Source organism: Harpegnathos saltator, unplaced genomic scaffold (assembly GCF_003227715.2).
Source record: "Harpegnathos saltator strain DR-91 unplaced genomic scaffold, Hsal_v8.6 scaffold676, whole genome shotgun sequence".
Taxonomy (NCBI): Eukaryota; Metazoa; Arthropoda; class Insecta; order Hymenoptera; family Formicidae; genus Harpegnathos; species Harpegnathos saltator.
In genome coordinates, this window is record NW_020230511.1 from 192,922 (window position 1) to 205,156 (window position 12,235).

Here is a 12,235-nt window from a genome sequence, read left to right on the forward strand (position 1 = left end):
ACGTCGTGCACGTCATTGCGTGGCCTCGCGCGTTCAGTAGCCCGCGGAGTCGTGCCGCGAAATGCACGTGCACAATTTCGAGATGATGCGCCTTCGCCGAGGCAGCGCGGAACTCGGCTCAACGCGCGTGTGAGCGATTCTCCCGATCGCGAAATTTCTTCACGAGTTTCACGGCTCGCTCGGCGAATTTCGAATATCGCACTTTGACTTATTCGCGTGACATTCACGTAGGCGCGCGAGCGCGAGCGCGAGCGCGCGCGCGCGCGCGGATCCCCTCGCGCGGGTTTCATCGGCTCTTCCTCCCTGCGGTGGTAACAAGCGGAAAAGTGCGGTGAATCGTAGCGATCGACGACGTCAGGGCGTCGTCCCGCGTACGTGAGACGATAAGTCGAAGCAAGGCGGAAGAATGAGGCCGCAACCGCGAGAAGCGCGGCTCGCGCTCGCTCTGCTGCTGCTGCTGCTGCTGCTGCTGACGTGCGCCTTCGAATTCTGCGCGAGCGACAACGACACCTGGCCCGTGACACGCGACACGAAGGCGCGGATGATGAAGAAACTGCGCACGGACTACCGGAAGCTGAAGAAGCAAGAGGGAGCGTTGAAGCTCGTCGGAGGCGAGAGCGGCGATCACGAAGGTGCCGCGCGTGTCCGTCTCTTGCCAGATAACGCTTAACGTCCTGAGACCATCTTGGATGCGCCTGGAACGTCCTCGGGACTGATTCTGAAGCCTGGGACGTCCTCAGGACACGTTCTGAATGGTCTCGGGTCACACCTGCCTGTGCTACCTGACTCGTCCTGTGGCAAAAAATCCCATCGCTCCGCGCATGCTTAACTCGCGGACATAACTTGCCGAAACTAAGCCGAAGAGCAAACAGACGAATAAGTAGAAGAGAAAAGCTAACAACGCGGATTCCGTCGCAGCGGCGAGCAACGCGCGTCGAGGAAACGGCCGGCGGTGCGCCTCGTGACGTACGCGGAACGGAGGAACTTTATCAGCCGGATCAATTGATGCGCCGATCAATTACGGTGCGCGCCACAAAGCTCTTCTCTCTCTCTCTCTCTCTCTCTCTCGCGCGCGCGCGCGCGATCTTACCGCGGACGGCACGCGGATGCGGATGCATCAATAATTCGCGTACCGACGCGACGACGACAAACACCGACCGGTACGGCCCGCGAAAGCAGGCGCGCACCGTCCGTCGCGTCGCGTCGCGCCGCGGCGCGTTCTCCTATAAATCCGACTTTCCGGCCGATAAAAGCGCGAAGTTTCACTCTCCGGTTTCTCTCCCCGGGAGCGTAGGGGTTGATATTTCCCCCGTGATAAAGAGCGACGGGGCAATACAGGCGACGACTATAAATCTCTCTTCGTCTCTATCTCTATATATCTCCACTCTCCCCCCTCTCTCTCTCGCTCTCTCTGTTCATCTCTCTCTCTCTCTCTCTCTCTCTCTCTCGCACGCGTGCGAACGGAGATAAAAAGCAAAAAGCGACGCGCGGCCTTTTATTATCGCATGCGGCCGCGCGCTCGCGCACGATTTGCACAGCGCCGCGTGCTCGCGAGGACGCAACAACGATTAAAAAGGGGTCAACTCGAGGAAGATTTATGTCAACGACCATGTGTCAGCACGACCGCACGCTGTACGTCACGTACGCCGCACGTATGCGCAATACCGGGAATCGCCGGATAGCGTGGTCATCCGTAAAGCCCGGCTGCGAAATAAGGTCGCGATCCGCCGCCGCCGCCGCCGCCGGTCGTTAAGACAGAAGGCCGCGCGATTTTTCCCTTTTGCCTGCCGCGAGATCCCTTTGTCTTGCTCCGCCCGACGCTGCGATCCGTGAGAGATTTCTCAGGGGGGGACGACTAATTAACGAACGCGCCTCGAGGAGCAAGGCGCATAGTCCGGAAGTAGTCCGAGTAGTTTTCTCAGTCAATAGCTCGCCGAAGGATAACGCGCTCTCTTATCTCCGCGAGGATTCCGCGCCACGGGGACTCGCCGCTGTCGGTCGTGATCGGCGATTATCCGCCGCTGATTACCAGCCGCGACGACCTCGTCGATGAGTTTTTCTTTTCCTCGCTCTCGAGCTCGCTCTCTCGTCCCATTTGTCGCGGAATTTGTCGCGATATCCTGCCGCGTGTGTCGTGCAAATCGATTGCCCGCATGCATACACACGCACACGCGCGCGCGCACACACATACACACACACTATCGCTTCCTGCTTTTTGTGCCGCGAGCGGGAAAAGCGTGAAAAGCGCGAGATTTTATTGCTCTCCCTCCCTCCTCTCTCTTTCTGTTCTCGCTCGCAGGAAACGTGGAGATACTTCACGACGGGAAGTGGGGCAGCGTGTGCGACGACGAATGGGACGACTTGGAGGCCGATGTGGTTTGCAGACAATTAGGTTTCAACGGGGCAATTAGCGCGACAGCGAATGGGCACTTCGGTCAGGCCAGAAGTGAGACGATATTATTATTATCCTCTCATCGTATTAATCCCCGCGATCCCTTGCACGGTCGCCGCGGTGCGGCGGAAGCTCGGCGGACGCGCGACGGGCCGTTCGCTCGCATCGATTAGTATCGACAGACGCGGCGCGGCGCGACGCGTCGCGCGTCGGTCTTCGTCCGAAAAAATTCACGACAAAAATCCTTAACGACACGTTGGACTTTTTGTCATTTCGCTCGATCTGCCTGCCGCGGCCGTTCGCGAGCTTTTCAATTCGCTTTTTCACGAGGGAGCATCGGTTGGATCGAGAGAATCCTAAATGTTGCTAGCGCATCGCGTGAAGCTTCGTCTCTCCGCGACGACATATCAGACTTTTTGTCATTTCGCTCCACAGACTTCTATATATAAGCTAGACTTAGAACTTCCATTGGTTTTCATGTATAAAAGCGTCCCTTTTGTAAAAGAATCGTGCGCACTGCAAGGTCCCGAGAGGAATGTAACTGCACCACGTACAGGCATTTGTATTCCGGAAAATGTTAATATTTATCCAATATTTAATATTTATGTGAACATTGAATGTGACATTGCAGGAGGGAATATTAAATTTTGGATAAATATTAACATTTTCTGGAGTAAAAATGCCAGTACGGTGCAGTTACATTCCTTTCGGGACCTTGCAATGCGCATGCGCGAAATTTTAATACATACCTTTAGGGGACGTGTTAAAGAGACCACACGGTTATCGGTCTGGTATATAATATAGAAGTCTGTGTTTCGCTTTCTCGATGCCGAGCTGACGCCGCGTTCCTCGTGGATTTCCTTCCGACACGTGACGTTTCGCGGGCGTTTCAATTCCCTCCTCCTTGGCTCGAAGGCTTCAGGCTGTCCTCCGGCGGAGGAGGTGTGTCGAAATGCTCACGAAACGACCCGACGGGACCAGATCGAGCACTTCTCCACGCTGCGAAAACTTGAAATAACAGATTCTTACTGTGTTCTCTTTTATTCGCTCGCATTCGTGTCGTTTCTCGATTCTTCGACTTTGAACGCACGTAAGTAATTAGCTCGCCAGTCAGGCCGGCGAGATTTTATAGTCGAGTTCAGATGAAACAACGCGACGCAACGAGCGTGCAAATTCTCACGTTGCGAACAATCCCGAAGGAAGATACTGGATGGACAACGTTTACTGCGACGGCACCGAGGACGAGCTCGCGAGATGCCGCTTCGATGGCTGGGGCGTCTCCGACTGCGGCGGCAACGAGGCGGCCGGGGTGATTTGCTCGCACGACGAGGAGCCGACGGCGACATCGGTCCCGCGACAGAAACCGCCCAAGTCCAGGATAAAGGACACGCATCAGCGGGGAACGGCGCTGCGGTTGTCCGGCGGCCGCGTGCGCTCCGAAGGTCGCATAGAGATCAAACTGGGCGTCGCGGGTAAGGTGGAAACGCGAAAGCGAAAAAGGAGGGAAGGAGACAATCGTACCGATGTGTCCTGACACTTGGTCCTCTTCAGGGTAGCGAGCAATTGATTATCCAGTTACTCAATTAATTAATTTCAATTCTCAATTTTAAATTAAATCCTAAATCAAATTTTAAATACAATTTTCAATTAATTTCAAAGTTCAATAATTTCACATTTCAATTTTGTAAAGTAATTGCTCGACTGAGCAATTAGGTAATTAGTTGTTTACCGCACCGGGACCGAGTGTCGGGAAATCGCGGGAAGTTCACCGCGGAAACCTGCAACCTTCGGAGATCGAGGCGAAAGTCAAGCCGGAGCGACGATCTGACGCGGCGATTTGAATTGCGAGGCGTAGTCAACGGCGAAAGGTTAACGGACGCCGGAACACGGCGGCGTGCAGTCGTGTCGGAAGGTTGCTCTAAAATTGTGAAAGAATTCCGCGAGGAAATGTCGCAACAGAGAATTGCGCTGGAACGCGATACTTCCCGTTCAGCGTCCAACGTACGACCTTCGAACTCCGACGGCGAGGATCCGGCGGGAGCTTTCGCGAGCCGATACAGGAAGGGTTTTCGCGCGATCTCGACTCGGCTGGATTTCACAGATTGGGGCGTCGTCTGCGCCGACAGCTGGTCCATGCTCGAAGCCGCCGTGGTCTGCCGGCAGCTGGGCCTCGGCTACGCTTCCGTCGCGACGCAGAGCGACTTCTTCGGCGGCGGGGCGACGCCGATGTCGATCAGCGGAGTAGAGTGCCGCGGGAGCGAGGGGAATCTGGCGGATTGCCTGCACGACATGGTTGTAGACTGTCCAGGTACCTGGAGCGGGAAAACTAGTTCAAATATTTGCGGGAGAAGATGCGAGACGACGCCGGGGCTCTGCCATTGTCACAGAAATTACTCCCTCTCCCCCTCCCTCCTCCCGCCTTCCCGCCGAGCATGCACGCACGCCAAACAGGACGTGTTTTTTTTGTTTTTCCTTGCGCTCGCAGAATGAACGGCGAGATGTTTACAAATCGCCAGCGGGAACGTCGGAGCGACGCGACGGACCGAGCGGTCAAGCAATCGCGAACATCTGTTGGCAGAGAGCACTTTTTTCCCTCACATCGACGCTTTCGTGCGCGAGGAGTCGATTCTCGCGCGACGACGCGGAAGCGCCGTGATCCACTTCGCGTGCGAATCCGATAGCGAAGAGTGCGCTTTGCAATCTCGCATTCCCTTTCCCTCCCCCTTCGCCTCTCTCGTACCGGTGTATCTTATGTATACATGATGTACCTTAAGTGCACACTGTGTACACTCAGCTCATGTGTCTAACGATAAAACGAGGACCGCTATCGACTCGTGAACGCGAGCGACTTTGACGTTTACGTGTACACTCGGGCGAAAAAAAGCGAGTCCCGGGTAGAGATGCAACGATTTCTCAAAATATCGATAACGATCGATAACATCGATAATTTTGAAAAATATCAATATTTATATCGATATTTTTATAAAAAAATGTATAGGGGTATGCGTATAAAGGGTATGCGCGAAACATTTGAAAAGATCTTTTAAAAATTTTTATCTTCATATAATTTATTGTCGTGTTCTTATTAGAAAATATATAATGAACCGCAGTCGTTTGTCGGGGATCACCGCATACATGGAGCAGGAGAGCTATTACGGTTCAACGATTGAGGTGGAAATTATGATTAAAAGTGAGCGAATTTTGCTAGTAGACATCGAGCAATTACATAATATATATTCTAGTGAATTCACTCACTTTTGTAATTTTCATCTCGGTCGTAGAACCGTAATAGGCCTCCAGAGCTGTAACTGAAAAATACGAAAATCAGTAAAATTCATCATATCGATATGTCGATTTTATCGAAGACAAAAAATATCGATAAATATTCGATATTTGTCTCTCGGTATATCGATATATTTCGATATTATCGATTTATCGTTGCATCCCTAGTCCCGGGGCTGCGCAAAAAAATTTAATCGCGCGAACTCATCGTCAGAAAAAGGTCGCACGTGGAAATTTTTGAGAATCGCGCGGAATTTGCAGATGTCCCTTCAACTGCCAGCAGGCTTAACCCATTCGCATGATTTGTGAAAAATTCTTAATAAAAATAAATCAGACGGTAACTATACGATCGATACGAACGAATTGCTAAATTTCTCTCACACCCACAACGAGGCGAGAGGGAACTCAAAAGTCACCTGAAAGAATCAACCGGTTAACGACGTATACAACCCCGAAATTCACTTTTGAATTCGACTCGATTCGACAGCCGTTTAGGCTATGGCTATAAATCATACTTCCGTAAAATTCCGATTCTTCGAAACTTCGAATTTCCGAAAACGCCGAGCCCAGGCGGAACAGAAAATCACGATGACATTAAAGTAACATTAAAATAATCAAAATGATGAGGAAAACTCATTTTTCCATCTTGATTCGATCTCTGATTTTCTCGTTATTTTCATGTCGTTTTGATGTCATTATGATTTTCTGTTCTGCCTCGTTAGATTCCAATAAATTCCTAGGCTTGAATATTCAAACATTCGAACGATACTAACTGCACCGCATCTCATTGCACTGCACGCAATTAACTGTCAATGAAGACCTTCGATGTTCCGAACGCTCGAAAAGACTTCGACTGCTCGAGCGTTGAATTCTACCAAACAAAGTCCCAGGTAGAACCAGAAAATCACGATGACATCAAAATGACGAAAAAATGATTGAATCATAATGAAAAAAATGAGTTTTCCTCATCATTTTGAGACGTCATTCTGATGCCATCGTGATTTTCTGTTCTGCCTGGGCTTTCAAAGCTTTCCGGATGCCTCGAACGGCACGGCACCTCGCAAGACCCCGACAGGTCGTCTTCCTTCACAATCGCACCGAAAAATCGAAATCGGTCTCGCGCGCGCGAGTCACCGCGACCCGACGGCGGTTTCAGGGACGGCGGGGAACATAGCGGGGGTGGTGTGCCAACGCGAGATGGCCGACCTCGTGTTCGATCACATCGAGCTGATGCGCACCGCGCATCTGGAGGATCGTCAGCTGTATTGGCTGCAATGCGCGATGGAGGAGAACTGCGTGGCCTCGCAGGCCTACAAGATGCAGAAGGAGTCCGCGAACTGGTACCTGGAGACCAGGCGGCTGCTGCGCTTCACAGCGAGGATCCTGAACGCGGGCACCGCGGACTTCCGACCGTCTGTACCCAAACATCTCTGGGAATGGCACATGTGTCACATGTGAGTAGCGCGACCGGACTCGGCCTCCTGGTGCAACGTACGACCGCGAAGTCTTCACGCGCCGAGCCGAGTATTCGCTTTCTCTCGTGTTGTTAACTCTCAAACACTGGGCCGGGTGAAGATTCACCCGATGGTATTTTTTAACCGCTGCCGCTAGGTAGCAGCACATTACACAGCGGCGTCTTGCTAGGATTTATAATGTTCGTGAATACTTATAGACTCCAAAAGATTTTGAATGAGAGCTCACCCGTCCGGGTAATAGGAGGTAAGAAAAATATTCAAATCTTCAAGAGTTAAATCTACTCTCTCTCGAAGTCGGGAGAATCGTTTTTCAAACGGCTACAATTTATCTAAAAAGAAGTGATTTCAGATTCGGAGTCATCTAAATTTGAGGGGATTTTCTTCTTATATATAAACCTCAAGAGGATTCTTCTGAGATTAAGAGGAAAATATTATAAACACATTGTTCTTAAAGTTAGAGGGATTATATGTTATATGCATAATGCAAATCTTATTGATTTTCATAGAAATTTACTCTTATACACAGATTATTTGATCTTTCTTTAAGAAGATTATTGTTTATTCTGGAGGATTATTATTTCTTACTGTACTTTATTCTCACTGATTACACCAGTTAATTTGAAAAAATTGTTATAATGTATAGCGAAAAGTAATATATATCTTAGATGTACTTCTGACTCCAGTTCTACAATAAGTAGGCACGAATGAAATAAGATCATCATAACCAATTGTATGAAACATAGTTAAAAAAGAAATATATCATTCAACTTCTTGCAATAGATTATAAACTATATTTGACCAAAGATGGGTAAATTATCTTCGTTATATGTTTCCGTTTGCCGGCGTGACGGACATCCGGACGAATATCCGAAATTTCACCTGTCGCAGGCACTACCACTCGATGGAGGTGTTCGCGACTTTCGACGTGATCGATTCGAGCGGCAATAAAGTCGCCGAAGGCCACAAAGCGTCCTTCTGCCTCGAGGATAATCAGTGTATGCCCGGTGTGGAGCCCAGGTAAAAATGTCCACAACGACGCAATGTCATCATGTCGGGCGATTCGCAACGTACAATTCAGTCGTCGTCGTCGTCGTCGTCGTCGTCATCATCATCGTATAACCAATCTCGCATCCGCGCCTATATTTCATGTCCGCGGTCGCATTTCGCATCGACCGGTTTATTAATCGTGACTCCCCTGATTCTAAACTGTTATCGTCCGTTTCAGATACAAATGCGCCAATTACGGGGATCAGGGCATCTCCGTTAATTGCAGTGACATTTATAAACACAACATCGACTGCCAGTGGGTGGACATTTCCGAGCTCGAGCCGGGGCATTACACGCTGAAGGTATGAGAGACGCGCGCAATAAAGTTATTTTCATAAATATACGGAGAGTAATCTCGCTTTCTCTCTCTCTCTCTCTCTCTCTCCTCTCTCTCTCTCTCTCTCTCTCTCTCTGTCCCTATCTCTTTCCGCCTCTCTTTCTCCTCCCCTCGTTCTCGCCCTCGCTCTCGCTCTTTTCTCTCAGTGCTCAGACGAAGTTGTGAATAATAATAACGCGAGAGCTCTCCGACGCGAGTTCCGTGAAAAGGACTTTTCTTGTTTCCAGGTCGCGGTGAATCCCGAATTCAAAGTTGGCGAGATGTCGTTCGATAACAACGCGGCGATCTGCCGCCTGCTTTATACCGAAACTTTCGCGACTGTCCACAGTTGCATAATGGGACGTCCTTGACACGCGACCCGCGCAATCGCCGGGATTTTTCCAGCTTCCCGGGCGATTGTCACGGGGGTGAAATTAACGTCGGCCCGCTGACGTCGATCAAACGTGAAGGCTGAGGAGAGTGACGACGACGACGACGACGACGACGACAACGATGACCGACTACCTCTGCCACCAGCCTGTGAACTTAACGAAGCAACATGCAGACGCGAATAAATCTGTAACGAGATTTGTAACAATTTGCAACGCCTCAGCGTAACTCTCCATTGTAACCTTAACAGCTGTGCGATTCCCTTTTAATGTAATAACTTCCGATCTGAGAAAAGTATATTTCACCTTATCTTACCTCGAACAAAATAAAAATTATATTACCGCTCCCTCCCCCCCCGGAACTCGAACAAAAAGCGCGAGAGCGTGCAATTATGCCATGATCGTGCTTCACTTAGCCTGAAGTCGAACGGCCTTAATAACATAAAACAATCGACAGCGCTAATCGCCTAAGTCCTGAAAGGGCCCCTCAGTCGTCGCCGTCTCATTGAACTCGCGGCTTCAGTCCCCGACCTCCTGCGAGAGTCTGATCGACTCCGCGACTTTTTCGGATAATTGCGAGGAGCGACGTGGCGAGGGCGTGGCGCGCAGGGAGCATAGCCCAGCCGATAGTAATTAAACTAGAGCGCAGCTCTCTCGACCGAGAAAGAGAGAGAGAGAGAGAGAGAGAGAGAGAGAGAGAGAGAGAGAGAGAGAGAGAGAGAGAGAGAGAGAGGAGAGAGAGAGAGAGGAGAGAGAGAGAGAGAGAGAGACGGACAGGCCGCCTACCTAGCCTAGACCTGCGCCTGGCGAGGAGCAACCGTACCGTGCGGGTAGAAAGCAGCCGCAGCACGACGGCCACCTCCTCGGCCGACATGCTGGCCGCGCACGAAATCTCAAGTTTTGGAGTCTAGGACCGAATTTATAGACGTCGGCGGAGCGGAACTGCTGGCTCGCTCTAGATTTCCACCATCTGCGCCTCTAAGGACTCGCGCACTAGGAGACGAATTTTCGGGGGCGCGTCCGAGCGATAAAAGAAGAGAGAGAGACAGAGACGGGGAGAGGGAGAGAGAGAGAGAGAGAGAGAGAGAGAGAGAGAGAGAGAGAGAGAGAGAGAGAGAGAGAGAGAGAGAGAGGAGAGAGAGAGAGAGGAGAGAGAGAGAGAGAGAGAGAGAGAGAGAGAGAGAGAGAGAGAGAGAGAGAGAGAGAGAGAGGACACTCTCGAGGCGACGCTCTTCCGCTCCTGATAGCGCTTGCGACGTTAATTACGTGTCCTAGGAAAATTAGCGTCGCGCAGGTACGTGCACGTAGCGAGGATCGAGCTGAGCTCTAGGCTAGAATAGAGCCGCGCTACGTCACGCTCGGCTGCTACCTTGGCTAGTGGCGACTACCTGCTGCCTGGCCCGCAGGTGCTCGCCGACAGAGGACGTGTGTTTGTGAATCGCGCGCGACTCTCGCTCGTGTGTACGCACATGGCGCCCCGATACCGCCGCGTCTGGCTCGTTCGATCCGCTCGAGACGACCCGGCGGCTTGGCGGTGAAATTTTGGGAATTCAGAGCCGTGAATTGAAAAATCGATACACACACGTGTCGACGACTGTCGGACGACCGCGATCCTGCGTCTCGCTTACGCGCGTGTAGCGCGTTCGCAGGTGATAATCCCCTCTGTCTCTTTCTCTCTTTCTCTCTCCCTCTCTCTCTCTCTCTCTCTCTCCTCCCCTTTCTCCCGAATATCGCGTAGTTTGTTACACGCTGCTTTTTTCCTGAGGATCCGATTAAAAGTAATTTATCGTTGTTATCGCGAGTGTGTAAAATAGCGAATTCATAGCGAGGCCGGTTATGCAATCATCCTTCGGGGACTAACGAAGCATATCCGATTAAACGCAATTTGTTAGACTCGTGATCTAAATAAATCTGGCGTTTGTCCGCGGCGGAGGAAATGAGAACTTTCGAGCGTCCAATGAAGCCGCGTTTATGAAGCGCAATCGTTAATCGGGAGAATAAGAAAGGAAAACGAAACGCGTTTAATGCGCTCGCAAATGGGGGAGGCGTTGAATTGGTCGGAGGATCTTCTCGAAAACGTTTTGTCCCGGCTTGTCAGGAGAACGCGTGAGGAAAAGAGAGTGAGTGACGGAGGGACAGAAGAAGAGAGAGAGAGAGAGAGAGAAAGAAAGAGAGAGAGAGAGTGAGAGAGAGAGAGAGAGAGTGAGAGAGAGAGAGAGAGAGAGAGAGAGAGAGAGAGAGAGAGAGAAAGAGAGAGAGAGAGAGAGAGAGAGAGTAAAACGGCAAACCGCGCTACGCTGGGCATGAAATATTTATAAAGCCGCCGTAAAATTCGCCTCGCGTTTCAGGCGAATTAAACCCATAGCCTGGAAGACGCGTCGCCGTCGTCGTCGTAAAGCGAACTCGCGAAAGTTAAGTTAACGTCGTCCCTCCGTGGGGTCCTCGCATTTTCCCTGGAGTCTCGAACTCGCTCTAAAGATACTTTGGTAGGGCCTTTAGGCACGACCGATCCATCGTTTCGACCAAAGGCGGATTAACGTGAAACACCACCTTCGAAATGCTAATCATTAATTACTGTTGGGACGATAACAAGACTGCGCGTCGACGACTTCAAGGAACAAATCGCAAGAGATTCTGCACTAGGTGGCACTTTATCGGAACAAAACAAGTATGTAACACCTAAAAAAAGGTATTCTGTAAAGTGATTTTTCCCATAGTCTCATATTCTAAACGAGGCCTTTTATAGAAAAAGGATTCCTCTTGCAATAAAGCGATTAAAGTGTGAACCCTTCATTTAAAATTTACTAGGTATTATTCCAACCGCTTTTCTCTTATTTCAAGAGGATATTAATTTTTCTCTTATATTAAGGAGAAATATGTTGATTTGAATGTCGGCTTCTTTTGTTCAGTCATGTTCTACCTCCAGACATGAACAAAAACATAATAATATACTTATGGGTCAGAATATTTGGAACGCTTTATAAAAGAAATATGTTTGTTGTGGTAACATATATATAACGAAGATAATTTATTCATATTTGGTCAAATACATTTTATAATCTATTGCAAGAGGTTCAATAATATATTCTTACTTTTAACTATGTTTCATCATAATTGGTTATGATGAACATCTTTGTAGCTATAAAGTCCATAACAAAACTGATTGGAAATTTATTTGTTATAATGATCTCATTTCATTTATGCCTACTTATTGTAGAACTGGAGCCAGAAGTACATCTATAAGTATATATATAAATATATATTACTTTTCGCTATATCCGTTATAATAAATGTTTCAAATTAACTAGCATAATCAATAAGAATGAATAATAAT

General features: G+C 49.5%; 1 protein-coding gene across 1 annotated transcript; it reads left to right on the forward strand.

Moving 5' to 3' along the window:
- Positions 1-9,217, forward strand: LOC105184860 (lysyl oxidase homolog 3). Its single transcript, XM_011143955.3, has 8 exons — positions 1-632; positions 2,300-2,446; positions 3,592-3,864; positions 4,494-4,700; positions 6,831-7,128; positions 8,038-8,166; positions 8,375-8,498; positions 8,761-9,217. The coding sequence occupies exons 1-8, from the start codon at positions 407-409 to the stop codon at positions 8,881-8,883; spliced, it is 1,527 nt and encodes a 508-aa protein (XP_011142257.1). The 5' UTR covers positions 1-406; the 3' UTR covers positions 8,884-9,217.
- The last annotated feature ends 3,018 nt before the right edge of the window (positions 9,218-12,235 follow it).

Bases quoted from the DNA above. Each gene is read 5' to 3' on its own strand.
- LOC105184860 (XM_011143955.3), top strand. From the start codon at position 407: ATGAGGCCGCAACCGCGAGAAGCGCGGCTCGCGCTCGCTCTGCTGCTG. The intron at 2,447-3,591 runs GTGAGACGATAT...ACAATCCCGAAG, and splicing joins GCACTTCGGTCAGGCCAGAA to GAAGATACTGGATGGACAAC. The intron at 4,701-6,830 runs GTACCTGGAGCG...CGGCGGTTTCAG, and splicing joins CATGGTTGTAGACTGTCCAG to GGACGGCGGGGAACATAGCG.